At 56.6% G+C, this 14,140-nt stretch overlaps 2 protein-coding genes across 3 annotated transcripts; both read right to left on the bottom strand.

Moving 5' to 3' along the window:
• Positions 1–2,687: 2,687 nt before the first annotated feature.
• Positions 2,688–4,833, bottom strand: BGLAP (bone gamma-carboxyglutamate protein). The gene is made up of 4 exons (XM_006266467.4): positions 4,522–4,833; positions 3,468–3,509; positions 3,206–3,272; positions 2,688–3,021 (listed from the first exon to the last, which is right to left on the bottom strand). The coding sequence occupies exons 1-4, from the start codon at positions 4,580–4,582 to the stop codon at positions 2,889–2,891; spliced, it is 303 nt and encodes a 100-aa protein (XP_006266529.3). The 5' UTR covers positions 4,583–4,833; the 3' UTR covers positions 2,688–2,888.
• Positions 4,834–7,908: 3,075 nt separating this feature from the next.
• On the bottom strand, positions 7,909–13,256 carry PMF1 (polyamine modulated factor 1). Of its 2 annotated transcripts, none has more exons than XM_019484828.2 (5): positions 13,099–13,256; positions 10,997–11,102; positions 10,632–10,732; positions 9,725–9,941; positions 7,909–8,484 (listed from the first exon to the last, which is right to left on the bottom strand). In XM_019484828.2, the coding sequence occupies exons 1-5, from the start codon at positions 13,233–13,235 to the stop codon at positions 8,431–8,433; spliced, it is 615 nt and encodes a 204-aa protein (XP_019340373.1). In that variant the 5' UTR covers positions 13,236–13,256; the 3' UTR covers positions 7,909–8,430. The 2 variants fall into 2 exon arrangements, with proteins under 2 accessions (XP_019340373.1, XP_014460126.1); XM_014604640.3 differs by having other exon boundaries at positions 9,725–9,920; positions 13,099–13,251.
• Positions 13,257–14,140: the final 884 nt, after the last annotated feature.

The following is a 14,140-nucleotide window of genomic DNA, read 5'->3' as shown; positions in this document are numbered from 1 at the left end:
GGAGGGGTGGGGAGAGGCCAGGTCTGGTTTGAGCTGGGCTGGGTTAACCTTAGTGAGGGTGTGTGTGTGTGTGTGCGTGTGTGCATGCATGGGTGTTCACATTGGTGTGTGTGCAGAAGTATGTGTGCACTACATGTATATGTTCAGGTGTGTGTGCGGGCACATCTGTGTGTGCGTATTCATATGTCTGTGTGTGTCTGCATTTGTGTGGGTGTGTTCACACCTATGTGTGCATGTGAGTGCACATTTGTCTGTGGGTACACGTGTGTGTGTGGACACGTGTGCATTTCTGTGTTCACATGCATGTGCACAGAGGTGTGCACATGTGCATGTTTACCTTTGTGTTCTTACACGTGTGTGTGCGCGCACCTGTTTGTGTATGCACATGCACACAGAGGGGTGTGGCTGCACATGCATATCCATATGTGTGTGCATGTGTTAGAGCCAGAGGGAAGAGCTGGCCGGTGTCAGGGAGGCCGTGACCTGGGCAGAGCTCAGCTGGGCACAGCCAGGCCCTGCCCCGGGGTAGCTGCCCAGAGAGCGGGGCCTAGAGGCCGCCCCAGGTCCGTCCCTCACGGCCATTTCTTCCACCCTCTCCCCTACCCTCCCTTCCCCTCCCTGGTCTGGCCTCAGGGGCAAGTGATGCTGCCCCGAGCCCACGGGTGGGGGGACAGGACCCACCCCGCAGAGTCCCCGGTGCCTCGGCTCTGCCACCACGGGCAGGGTGGATGGGGGCACTGGAGCAGGCCAGAGCCAGACGGGATGTGGCCAGGGCGGGCGGGCACAGAGAGGGGCTGGGGGACGTCGCGGAGGGCGGTGGCGGGGAGCCAGGCGGGGGCAGGGGCCGAGGCAGGGAGCGCTCCCGGGAGGAGCTGGCCGAGAGAGATTGTGGAAGAGGATGAGGCATGGGGAGGCCACGGGCCTGGGTCTGGCTCCGGCTGGACTCTCGGGGCACTGAGTCCCCCTGGCCCCTGCAAGGGGCTGTACAACCCCCCTTGGTGCCCTGGGGGGGGTAGATGGGAGCCAAGGAGGTGCTGGGACGCAGCAGATGGGGGCTGAGGGGCCGGACCCCTGTGGCTCAGGGCACCAGTGGGCTCCAGGTGGCTCGGGGCAGCAGTGCCAAGTGGGGAGGACCTGTGGGACCCCTGCCCGTGCTTGTGAGCTGGGGCGGGTAGAGCTGTGTGTATGTGTGTGTGTGTGTATACACACATGCCTATATGGGTGTGTACGTGTGCAGGCATGTGTGTGTGTGTATGCACATATGTGTAAGTGTGAGAGAGGCAGGACGGCAGACCGGACAGGACAGCCAAGGATTCATTCCTCCCCGGGGAGGGGCGGTGTTGGAGGTGGGGGTCAGGCTTGCCCAGGACTCCTGAGCTCTCCGGCCACCTCGGGGGAGGAAGGTGATGGGGTAGTTAGAGCCAGGCACTGGGGGGGGGGGCAGGATTCCTGGGTCCCATTCCCCCCAGGCTGGGGGACTGGCTGGAAGCCTCCCCTGCGGCCTAAGGCAACCCCCCGCCCCTCCCCCCCAGCAATGCCTATCCCCACCTCCAAAAGGCTGCTTGTATTTATCTCCCTATTTATTGGTGGCAGCAGTGGGCGCGAGGCCTGGACCAGGCAGCACAACCTGGGGGGCCAAGACTGGCCCTGTCCTTGCACAGCCCCAAGCTTGGTGTTCGGCCCCCACATTGCCAGGGCTCCTGCCCATCGAGGCCCCCCACCCACTAACCTGCCCCGTGCCGGGGCTCACGGGCTGGGGGGTCCCCGGGGCCTGAGGGCACTGCAGGCTGGGAACAGCCGGGTGCCCGCCCCAGCCCCTTCGTGCACTGGGCTGGGAGCTACACTACCCCCCAACCCCCGACCCTGCCGTGTGGGCACCGGGATGGCATTAGCAATGGGCCAACTGAGAGCAAGGCCCTAGCCTTAGGCCTCCCAGATGTGCCCGCGTCCAGCTGTGTCCGTGTCCAGCTGTGCCAGGGCAGGTGGCTGCAGGGCTTTGAGAGGGGCGGGGGGGGGGGGGGGCGTTGCCCATGTTGGGCTTCTTTTTTTTTTATACCACTCTGGAATAAACAGCTTTAAATGGCACTGGGGAGAAATGGCGCTGATGTGGCACTGCTTTTGGATGCGGATGGGGATGAGGCAGGGCCCCCGCGCCCCAAAGACCATGGGAGCAGGGACCGCTGTGGACATGCCCAGGCAGCCAGGGCATCATCAGAGCTTGTGGGGGAGGTGTCAGGCCTCCTGGGTTCTCTACCCTGCTGCAAGGGGCATGATGCCTAGTGGGCAGAGTGGAGCAGGGAGGGGCATTGGGTGGCAAGACCCCTGGGCTCTTCTGCTAGCTCTAAGGGGAGTGTGGCCTAGTGGGCAGAGATGGGGGGGTCAGGACTTCTGGGTTCCCTGCAGGGAAGTATGACCTAGTGGGCAGAGTAGGGGGAGATGTGGGGTGGGGGGCAGTGTTGAAGGTTAGGACTCCTGGGGTCTCTGCCCTGCTCCAAGGGAAGTGTGACTTAGTGGTGAGACTCGGGGGGAGGGGAGGGATTGGGTGTCGGGGATGTGGTACACGTCAAACACACATGTCCGGAGCGAGAGGGGACCACGGCCCCATCACCCTCCCCTGACAGGGACCCCATAGCACCCCTGCATCCCCCTTCCTGCCTCCCCGTCCCATTCAAGGAGCCACAAGCCACTCTGTGCCCTGGAGTTTATTGTTCTTTGAAACCTCTGTACAGCGCTGGCACGGGGCAGGACAAGCAGAGCAAGCGGCGTCCATACAAGCAGGGTTTGGCACCGGGGGCTTTGAAAGCAGCGAGCGCATGCATTGGATGCGGACTGCGACAGACGGACGGACAGGCGGGCCTGGTCTCCCCCGTCTCCTCTCCCCCACGGCTCTAGACGGGGCCGTAAAATCTCCGGTAGGCCTCGTGGAAGCCGATGTGGTCGGCCAGCTCGTCGCAGGCGGGGTTGAGCTCGCAGACCTCACGCTTGCCCTCGAGGGGGTCTCTCACGACGCCGTAATAGCTGCTGGGGGACGGAAGGGCACAGCGTGAGCGGGGCTGGCGGAGGCTGAGGCTGCCTGAACGCGGCCACCTCTGGGGTGGAACCAGGCAGCCGCAGCGCTACGGGACCCACCAGGGATTGCCTGGAGCCCGTGAGCAGCAGGAAGGCAGGGCCTGGGCTCAGGACACGGACAGGATCGGGGCCTTACCTGTCGAAAACGTAGTTCCGCTTCTGTCTCCGCATCAGCACGGCACTGTCGCGTTTGGACACGAAGGCTGCAGGGCAGGAGGTGGAGGGTGTCGGGGGAGGGTTGCTCGTAGCCCCCTGCCCTGGCTTTACCCACTGCTCCCATACCCGCCCTCCCTCTCGGTTCCCAGCGCACCGCGAGACACGGCGCAGCTCCCACCCCCGCCAGCCGACTGGACACGGGCCCCAGGACTCCGGGGCAAAGCCGAGGGGCAGAGACTCACCTTCGGAGCTGGGGGACTCGTTGGCGCTGGTTGAATGGGAGTCTGGAAGCCAGGGAGAGAAGAGGCCATGAGGAGCCGTCCTCCGCCCCATCCCACCTGGTGTCCGACCCCTCCCGTGTCTTCGGGCTCATTGCAACCCTGCCACAGAAGCTAGTTTCCCCCGGGAAAGCCACCTCCCTGCAGCCAAGCGCTTGGATTTGGGAGAAACAACCCCCCGCCCCAGTGCCCCTTGTTTTCAAGCCATTCCTTCTTCGCAGGCCAGGCCGTGCCCTCGTCCCTCTGCCTTTCCTGCAAGCTGGCGGTGGGGGCTGGAGGATCTCGAGTCTGCCTGGCACTTGTGTGGGGCGTTTTAGGGGGAGTTTAGATTGCCTATGACTAGGACGGGTCAAGGGGCTGGACCAGATCCGGCCTCCTGAGGGTCCCCCCCCAGCCTGGCTGCTCTGAAAGGGTCAGATCATGGGAAGCCATTGGCCCCGGCATCTGCCACAAGTCCCCATGGCTGCTCTTCCCCACCCTAAATTTGGGTTAGGAAAACATTTCCAGCTCCTTGGCTTGGAAAGCCCTCGGGGGAGAGGGTCCCCTGCCCCGTGGCAGGGAGGAGAGGGGCAATTCCTGGAGCAGGGTCTCGAGCCGCAAAGGTGGGAGCGTGATCCTCGTTGCAGCAGTGGGGAAACCGAGGCACACGGTTGGGAGGAGCATCGTCTCCCCCGCCGGCTGGAGGACGGGGCCTGGGTTCAAGCTCAGGGACCAGCTGATGTCTGAGCCAGACGGCAGCAGAGATCCCAGGTGTCCTGACACCGCTGTCTCCGGCTGTAACCATTGGACACGCTCCTTCGGTGTCCTGGCTCCCCTGTCCCCCTGCGCCCACGCTCCCTTCCCCCAGCTGGGTACAAAACATCCTAAATCCCGGACCAACAGCCACGTGTGAACCCAGGTGGCTGGAGCCCCACTCCCTGGCTATAACCACTAGTAGATGCTCCCTCGCCAGCACTGGGCATGGAGCTCTGCCGTCCCATCCGGCCGTGGGCACACAGCACCCTCCGCTCCCCCTCACCTTTCCGGCAGAGGCACAGGGTGGCCAGGGCCAGCAGGGTCACGAGCGTCAGGGTCCTCATGATGCCAGCGGGTCTTGGCTCTCTCTTCTCTCAGCTGCTGCTTCGATGCTGTCCCTGCTTCTCCGCTGCCATTTATACCCTGCCGAGAGCCCCGGGGAAAGGGCCGCATTCCCCCCCTTATCCTGCCCCCCTGTCCCTTGCTCCGACCACAGGCCGGGAGGGCCCCGGCAGGCTTCGGCCAGGTCTATTTTGGGCTCATCCGCTCGGGCTCCGAGCTGCCAAACCAGGCGGCAATTGTGGCCAGGGCTCCTGGTCCTGTTGAGGGAAACAAGGTTGGGGGGTGGAGAGGACAAACAGGGCAGGGTAGGCAGCCAGAGACGGGCTGCTTCGGGGTGTCTGCTCTCCCAGCACAGAGTGCAGCCCAAGAGACTTAGAGGCCCGGCTTAAGGCCCCCCAGGTCCCTCCTCACACCCCTACGCTTGGGCCTGGGATCCAGTGCAGCCCCCAAGGCACCTGAGCCCGAGACTGGAAGGCAGCTTAGAGCGGCCTTTTCCCAGCCCATGGGCTCTGGTTGTTGTTACCTTGATGGGATCTGAGCACCGGTGGGAGAAAGATGGGTCTGGTGACGCTTCTGCCACTGAGATGCTCCATCGCCCCTGGTCACTGCTCCCGAGCCCTCGTCTCACACAGCTCCAAGGCACCGAGTGTTTAAGAGGCAGGGGGTCCAGTCCCACCTGCCCAAGAGCAGTCACCTGGTCGTCGGATCCAGCAGTTCAGAGAGGTCCCGGTACCAGAAGCCTGGCGCTCGGGGGCTACCGGGGGCTCTGGGTGTGTTCGCGGGGTGGCCTCGGCTGTGGGATCTTTAATGGGGGGACAGTCCAAAATGGCACTGTCAATGACGGTGCAGGCGGAGCTGGACAGAGGATCCCGGGAGCACGGTGCAGGCAGCGAGGAGGGCTTGGGCCTGGAGATGGCGCTCCACAGCACTGAGCCCTGGGAGATGGAGGAGGGTTTGGCATGTGATGGAGGGTGGGTGAGCAGGGGCCGGCAGGGCTAGGACCAACCTTCCCCACCCCAGCATCCTGCACCTGGTGAGGGACCCATGGTCATTGCCAGGCCCAGTGATCCCACACTGCTCCAAGGCCCCCGGCCCTGCCCCCTGCAAGCTGGAGTCCTGCTCTTGCTCAGGCAGGACTTGAACCCACAGCTCTGTGGGACTTGTGCCAAGGACCCAATAGTGCGGATGGAGTGGGGGGCTGCCCTAGGGAACAAGCTGGACCCCCCCCTCGTAGCCAGGACAGGTCCCAGCAGGGAGGGGGTGGCTGTGAGGCCGTCATGGCCCCTTGCGATTGTGGGGCCCCATGGCAGTGACGTGCTTTGTGGCCCATAATTGCTGTGAGCCGTGGCCGCATCCTGCCAGGGCCACAGGGTTTCCTCTGGCTGTGCACAGATGGAGGAGCCCTAGGATGTAATTTCTCCCTCGCCATGCAGTGCCCAGCCTGTCATTTCACACGCATTTCCTGAGCCCCCGCACCAGACCAGCCCCCGAGCCTGGAGAGAAGGAATGGGGCGGCCAAGGCGAGAGGCCCTCGAGGCTGTGGCACGGCGCCCCCGAGATCTCCCTGCCACGTCCCAGGGGCAGACAGGCTGCTCCCTTCTGCAAAAGGGCTCGGCCTAGGCCTGGATGCTGACTCCCCTTGGGGAGGGCTGGAGTAACACCCCCAGCCCCCAATTAGCCCCGGGGATCCTCAGCCCTAGGCTCCTGCTTGGAGGTGCCCAGGTCTGGAGAGGACTAACCCTGACAAGGACCTCAAATTGGGCCCTCGAGCATGTCTGGCAGGGGACCTTGCAGCCACTTAAGACTCCTTGGGGGATAAAACTGTTTGGGGGTGGCTGGCATGTGTCCCCAGCTGGTTCCTAAGATAGGCAGAGGGTAGATCTGACCCCCTGACCCTGCTGGACCTGAACCAGCTTCTCCTGGGGTCCCAGAAAGCTCTTTCTGGGGCCACTGGCAAAGCGCTCTGTAGATGGACTGGGCATAGAGGCATGTTTCAGATGGTAAACAGGGTTCCTTGCCAGAGCGAACTCTCTGCCCCCCAAACCTAGGTCCTAGTGAGCTGTGTAGCAGCGCTCAAAGCCATCACCCCTCTGCCGAGGGCTTGGAGTTCATGGCTGGCTCCGAATAGAAAGTATCTCATTTTGTGCCAATGCTCCCTGAGCCGGCGCTCCTCTTTCCAACCTTAACTGCACCCCGGACTTCCAAACCCTATAAACGCAGCTCTGCCTTGCAAGGCGGAACTGCAGGGAGGAAGAAAGAGCCAGAGCAGCCAATTTAAGCTGACCACAGGCTCCGTCGAACAGACCCATTAACCACAGAGCACGAGCCAAAAGCGAGGGACTGCCAGCCCGGTTTGCTTAGATTATAATGCAACAAGGGAATGTTTCCGAAAGGACGGAGGAAAAACCATATCGAGGGAGGACACAGACGCTGTGACTGCCTCTAACTGCAGCCAGGGAAGCCCCCGTCTATATTCTTAAGGAGAATCTTGCAGAGCTGCAGGGGGGGAATCGGCTCCCCTTTTACCTGGTAAGTACTTTGGGATTAATTACTCGATGAGGCTAGACCCCACTGACAGAGCAGTAATGGCATCTGGTGCAAGGGGTTCACGGCTAATCTAGAACTAGTCACACCAGCTTCTCTCTGCTCTCCAAGACTGGGACTCTACGGTGCTAGGTGCTGCACAAACAGCCAGAGCAGATGAAGGAAGGCTGCTTCTTCCCCATGGGCGCAGATGACAGGAATCTCTGGGTTTACCTCCTGACAGTGCTAACACTGCGTGGCACCCCTGAAAAGACGTCAACACCCCAGAGTGCTGCAACATTTGCTTGAAAATCACTGGGATAAGCTAAGGACTGTGGCCTAGTGCTTAGAGTAGGCTGAGAAACCCAGTCTGTCAATTCGCTGCACAGCTGGAAGGAAACAGCAGGACCTGCCCAGCTGCAAGAGAGCCAACTCCTACCTGGGGAGCTGTGTGCAGAGTGGGGGAAAAGAGACTGAAGGAGAACAGCATCATCTGTGCAATAGTTGGGGACAACTGGGGATGGATCTGCAGGACTAGATGACCTCGAGGTCCCTTCCAACCCTCATTTTCTATGATTTTTTGCTTGGATCTAAACAACCACAAGGCAATAGGGTCAAGAGTCAAAGGCAATAAGGTCGAGACCCACAAGCTGAGGGTCTCTGGAAGCTTGCACACATGGGCTTCATGAGGCCCTTGGCAGAGTTTTCCAATGGGACTTCTCAAAAGCAGAATGGCTGGAAATTAGCTGACTTTCCATGCTGAAGTGGCTTTTCCCATCTCATACTGGCAGGGAAAAAGACAGTGTTACCAACATATGTTTTTATTACGTCAATGTGCCCGTTTCCAAGCTGGCCCCCCACGTGCCATGGTGGCATGGCTGCAAGCGGATGGTGCAGCTGCTCGCGTGCTGTCTGGCATCTATAAACAGTTCGGTTGATGGCAGCCCAGCACTGAAAGTTCCTTTCTTTTCAAGCTTGCAGCGTGGGTCATTGTTTGCTTGCTGGATAAGGCAATGCTACGGCTTTAGGCAACGCAGGTGTAATGCTAACATACGTGCTTATAACTAGTCTGTGTTAAAAGAAAGGACTTTTCCCCCAAACCCTACCTGGTTCATTGGTTTCAAGGCACATTAGTCATAAATCACCCAGTGATCATTGGGGAATGCGAGATCCTCAAACAGGTGATTTCTCTTCGGCAAGAGAAAGCAACATCCAGTTTTCAGAGCTGTAAATGCTGTCTGTGCGCTTCGGAAGCATTCCACCTCCCCAAACGTCCTTGAGGCTTTGCCGACAGAGACCCGGTTGTGAAAGTCTTTCCCCTGCTTTCTCACTCGGGCTCCTTGAATGCCGCGATCAGTTCTCTCTGCTCTTTGCTGATTGCCTGTGCAGAAGATAGTGATTTTTAACCCCCCTTTGAACAAATCCCAGTGTTGGGGATACAAAGCAGCATTGATGCAAAGAGCAGCATCACTTCTCTGTAGAAAGGCAGGATAATGTCACACTGTTGACAGTGTGGGCAGAATCCAGCCCATACATGCTGGCCAAAGCGTAGCTCCATGGGGTGGGATGACATGCAGCATGCACTGCATGTGGGATGTCACGCATGTACATGAGCACAGGGGTAGGATGAACCAACACATGCGAACAAAGCCAAGCGTGTGAGGCCAGCTCTTCCAATGAGCCCAGCTTCAATTCAGGCACTTCACTTAAATGTCTGATTTCCCCAACATCCAAACCAGCAGTTCTCAACCTTTTAGACTTGAGGACCCCCCTCGGAAAATGCCAGCGCTTGGCTTTCACTTCTGACTATGAAAAAATACTGGAGGGATCCTTCTGTTAGAAGGAACTCAGCAAACCCAGGCCAGGGCAGAGTAGTTTTGACACTAGATTCTGATTGGAAACGGGATGTCTGGTGAATCGTGTGGAGCTGTCTGCATGTCTAACAGCACTTATATTTTGTGGCACCCTTGAAAGGATTTCACAACACCCTGGTTGAGAATCACTTGTCCAGACACTGCATGCCTGATTTCTGAGGAGACTGTGAGATAAAAATCCACTGTCTGGTGTAGAGAACAGTTTGATGGCCCCAGATGACACTCTGGAGTCCTGCCCTTGTGAGAACAATAAACCTCATCACACCCCACTTCCCCTCTCACTGCAGGGCCCCCAGCCCCGAATACACCTATCTTGTGTTGTCACAGGAGGGTTGGGGAAGGCGAGGAATCCTTGCAGGGACTCGTGCAATTAGCTAATTGCTTGCGGCATAAGACTTGAGTATCCATCGCATACCCACAGCACAAGCCATAGGCCGAAAGGTTATCAGCTGCCTCTTCAACAGAGTAAGATACTATTCCCTGCCCACACTTGTGCAGTTTCAGTGGACAAATACACCGCAAGATGTACAGTGAAATCGTATGCTAGTAACAGGCACAATTATCCCAAAAATAAGTAGATGCAATGCTGCAAGGTTAAACTGGAGACTCAAGGATGATGTGTCCACACAGGATTTTAACCACTTATCCTAGTGTGGTTAATTACTACCTGGTCTGCTGAGATACCCCATTGCCCGATGACTCTGGGGGGCAGGTGTAGTGTGAGCAAAGAGGATGGAAATGATTTACCTGCCAGGCTTGCTTTCGACTCTGTATCCGCTGCTGCAGCTCTGCGATCCGCTCCCGCCCAGCCAGGACGGACTCCACCAGCTTCCTGTTTTCCTCCTTCTTCGCTTTCAGGAGCTTTTGCAGCTGTGCTGCGTGCTTCAGGTAGTATGGCACCATGGCACTGCGAACGTCCTCCTCGGGGATCCCACTGGGGCGCCTGCCAGCAACAGGGATGTTGCTAGAAGGGAGGATGTACTGGGGCTACACCTCCCTAAATCGACAGCAGACTTCACTGGCATAATTGATTCAGCATTAGAATACTGGACCCCTGGCAATGACGAAGCCGGATACTAGAGGCTACCAAGGAAGGCAAACCCAGCCCCAAATACACCTATCTTGTGTTGTCACAGGAGGGTTGGGGAAGGTGAGGAATCCTTGCAGGGACTCATGCAATTAGCTAATTGCTTGCGGCATAAGACTTGAGTATCTATTGCATACCCACAGCACAAGCCATAGGCCAAAAGGTTATCAGCTGCCTCTTCAACAGAGTAAGATACTATTCCCAGCCCACACTTGTGCAGTTTCAGTGGACAAATACACCGCAAGCAGCAGTGTTGAGGGATGTTCAGTACATGAATTATTTTGAGTTGACTTCCCTCCCCAAACCCTTGGCTCGACTGCAGTGGCCCAGAACATGGTGTTCTGGCACAGACCGAGTACAACTAGAGGCCTTGGCCAGAAGTCCAGATGGGCTCAGGCTGCTTGTCCTGAAAGCCCCCTTGGCACTGATTTCTGGGCCAAATTCACTGCTGTGCAGAGAGCCAGCACGAGACCTAGGCACCGCCTTAGGCCATGGAGGCTTAAATTCTGAATTGAGTCAATTCACCCTTTGAGAACAAGTTGCTCACAAGCCAAGAACTTCCCTTACCATGCAGGCTCTTCCCGATTCTTTGCTTCCTCCACAATCTTATCCAATGAGTTAAAGAGTGCCTCGAGGTTCCCCTCTTCCTTGATCTCACGAATCTCCTCCTACAGAGAAGAAACACTAGGAGACTCAAGACTGGTAACAAACTGCTGCAGAAGGCTCACGTCTTCTCATTCCCACAACCCTTTTGAGAGCTTACAAAGGCAGCCAATTATCAGCTAACCTCCTGCTATTCAACCAAGTACAACCCTCCTCCCTATCCCAGTTATTAATCTTTTTTTTTTTTTTTTTGCTTTAACAGAACACATTGCTAAGCGAAAGGAAAGGATATTTGTAAATAAAGATTATTTTTTTCTCTTTGTTCTTACCCGAATAGAAGTCTGCAACTGAAATATAAACTGATCATAAATACCCCGGGTCATTTCAGGCTGGAGTTTGTAGAAGCGATGGTAGCAGTTTGCAAACCTCTGATAACTGCAAAAGAAAAATGCTAGCCAGTCAAGAGGAAACTACAGTGTTACCAGACTGGAAAAGGCAAATCCAATCTCCAAATTTACACTGGAAGAGGACAATATGGAAACAAACACAATGCTCTGAAACACAGAGTCAAAATCAAACAGTCTACAAGCAATGAACTACATACAGCTCCGATCCCCATACCTCTATATATTGGTTGGCCTAACAAAATAAGGCCAAATTCTGTTTAATGATGTCTATTCACTACAACCCATGAGGAAGCAAGTTCTGCTAATTCAGCAACATCAGCACAAACCCTCTGATATAGGATCATGGACAATGAGGGTGGGAAGGGACCTCATGAGATCACATCTAGTCCAACCCCCTGCTTAAAGCAGGACCAGCCGCAATTACATCATCCCAGCCAGGGCTTTGTCTAGTCAGGTCTTCTACACCTCCAAGGATGGAGACTCCACCACCTCTCTGGGTAACCTGTTCCAGTGCTTCATTACCTTCCTGGTAAGAGCATTTTTCCTAATATCCAACTTAACCTCCCTTGCTGCAACTGGAGCCCACTGCTCCTTGTTCTGTCACCTGCCCCCACTGAGAACAGTCCAGTTCCACCTGCAGGGTGACTCCAAAGCAGAGAGTTGAAGGCTGCTATTAAATCCCCCTTCAGTCTTCTCTTCTCCAGGCTAAATAAAGCCAGTTCCTTCAGTCTGTCCTCACAAGTCATGTCCCCCAGCCCCCAAACCATTTTTGCTGCCCTCCACTGGACCTTCTCCAACTTGTCCACAGCCTTTCTGTAGTGGGGGGCCCAAAACTGGACACAGGACTCCAGATGTGGCCTCACTAGTGCCAAATAGAGGGGAAGAATCACTTCCCTCCATCTGCTGGCAACGCTCCTACCGATGCAGCCCAGGATGCCGTTAGCACTCTTGGCAACAAGGGCTCCCTGCTGGCTTCTGTTCAGCTTACTGTCCACTGTCACTCCCAGGTCCTTGTCTGCAGAGCTGCTGCCCAGCCAGTCGGCCCCCAGCCTGTCCCAGTGCATGGGGTTCACTTCTACGTTTTGCTTGTTATACTGTGGTGACAGAACACAGCAGTGACAAGCAGGAAAGCACTTGGGAAGCCTTTGAAATAAACTAAACTAAAGCTCTTTCCCGCTACAATAAACCCCAGATCGATTTATGTGATGAGTGGCTTTGTTTGTAGCAAGATCACGTCTTCAGGGGCAGGGAAAGAACAAATGGTGACAGCCGCTTTCTCTGCAGTTAAGACATACCAGGCTGCTGGGAGGTTTGGGAGCGATCCAGATTACCAGCCTGGTTTTTGCTCCCTCTGCTAGGTCCAAGGTGAGCAATGAAGGTAAACAGGATAGAGCCTTAAGGCAAGCCAGTGTTTAAGGCAGTGCCTGCTGATGGGGGGAAGCAGTTAATGACATGGGGGGGGGGGGGGGGGGGTCCCACAAAACAGCAGCTGGTTTTTTAATTTCTGGCAGCAGCAGAGGCCTCACTCTGGTCGCTATTAATGCCTGCACAAGCACACGTGCGTTCAGTGACTGACACTGCCTTACAGGAGTGCACCACACCTCTGCTCCTTGAAGAACTTCAACAAAAACACACACACACATATATGTACACACACACAAACCCATATCTATAGATGTATACAGTCACAGACATAATTTTACAACAAAAAAAAGGGGGAGGGGTGGGCTGGAAGGGGCCTCAGGGGGTCTCAGCCCATCATTGCAGCAGGGGCCATTCACTGCACCAGGGTGGAGGGTCCAGGCCGCCCCGGGAACATGACAAGGGGGCAAGCGCCCCCAGGCTGGCTGGAGCCCCTGGGCCAGGCACGTCCCCCCCACCCCTACAGCCCCTCCCATAGCAAGACTCTGGCCAAGTCCAGATCTCACGAGATGTCAGCCAAGTCTCGCGGGACTTCAGGGCGCGCCCCTTTCCCATCTCGCGCGACTTCCCACCCGAGTTCTCGCGAGGTCTCCCCCCCTCACCTGCCCGCTGTCACCAGCTTCTCCAGAAAGGTCTCCACGACGGTGTCGAAGAGCTGCCCGCGACCCGGAGTCGCCTCGTCTGTCGCAGGGCCGGCCCCCGCGTCCTCCCCTCGCTCCCCGCCGCCGGCCGCCGCCATCTTAAACCGCCAAAAGGCTTCGAGCAGCGCAGGCCCACCCACCGCCTCTTCCCATTGGCTGCAGTGGCAGCGTTGCACTTATTGGCTCATTGGGGCCGCGTGGCCCGTGCTGTGCACGGCGCCTGCGCAGTGCATTCCTGATGCTGCCATGTGCGGGCTGCAGTCTCTTGCAGCAGCAGCAGCAGCAGCAAAAGCGTCTTTGCGCCGGGGCCGGACTGCTCCTCCCCTGCTGGGCTCGGTCCGGCCCGGCCCTGCTGCTTCCCTGCACGGCCGTGTCCACCTCCCCGCTCAAAAACAGACGCAGAGCCTCCCTGTGCTCCCCCAGGAAAGACCGCAATTACCGTAAATAATTACGGTAATTACCGTAAATACCATATTTCTACAATAAATGTATAAATCTATATGTATACGATCATTTCAACCCTTGTCTCCTTTACCACCAAGAAGGCTAAAAGTGTTCAACATGTACAGTAAAATTGGAGGGGCGGAGGTTGTGCTGTGTTGGTTTAAGGACATGGAAAAGTCACTCCCTCTCCAAGCTCTCAGATCTAATCCTCAAAGGGAATTTACAAAACACCTTGCACAGACGAGCCCATGAATTTCATGTCATCAACCTACTTGGATACAACAAAAAAATAAAATCATGGACTAAATATAGACAATGGATTTATGACACATTATAACACGGGATTTTTTACCATCTTTTAATTTTCCCTGAACCTGAGGAAGGGCGTGTCTGCCTGAAACCTTGCAGAAAAAGATATTTTTTTGTGATGTCTTAGCTGGTTTAATAAAAGGTAACATCTCTGAACCAAGAGTTCTAGAGTTTTGCATTTTTTTGTCTCAGACCAACACAGCTACCAAATACACCCCTGAAACAGGCAAACCCTCCACTTTTTACCAGC

The sequence above is a fragment of the Alligator mississippiensis genome, chromosome 15 (genome assembly GCF_030867095.1).
Source record: "Alligator mississippiensis isolate rAllMis1 chromosome 15, rAllMis1, whole genome shotgun sequence".
NCBI classification, from domain to species: domain Eukaryota; kingdom Metazoa; phylum Chordata; order Crocodylia; family Alligatoridae; genus Alligator; species Alligator mississippiensis.
This window is presented reverse-complemented; position numbering and strand designations above follow the sequence as displayed.

Excerpts from the sequence above, each read along its gene's own strand:
- PMF1 (XM_019484828.2), bottom strand. The coding sequence starts at position 13,235 with ATGGCGGCGGCCGGCGGCGGGGAGCGAGGGGAGGACGCGGGGGCCGGC. Across the intron at positions 9,942-10,631 it reads AATCGGGAAGAGCCTGCATG|CAACATCCCTGTTGCTGGCA; the intron begins GTAAGGGAAGTT and ends CCTCCCTTCTAG. Across the intron at positions 8,485-9,724 it reads GTCGAAAGCAAGCCTGGCAG|GCAATCAGCAAAGAGCAGAG; the intron begins GTAAATCATTTC and ends TCTTCTGCACAG.
- BGLAP (XM_006266467.4), bottom strand. The coding sequence starts at position 4,582 with ATGAGGACCCTGACGCTCGTGACCCTGCTGGCCCTGGCCACCCTGTGC. Across the intron at positions 3,510-4,521 it reads CCTGTGCCTCTGCCGGAAAG|ACTCCCATTCAACCAGCGCC; the intron begins GTGAGGGGGAGC and ends CCTGGCTTCCAG. Across the intron at positions 3,273-3,467 it reads CGAGTCCCCCAGCTCCGAAG|CCTTCGTGTCCAAACGCGAC; the intron begins GTGAGTCTCTGC and ends CCTGCCCTGCAG.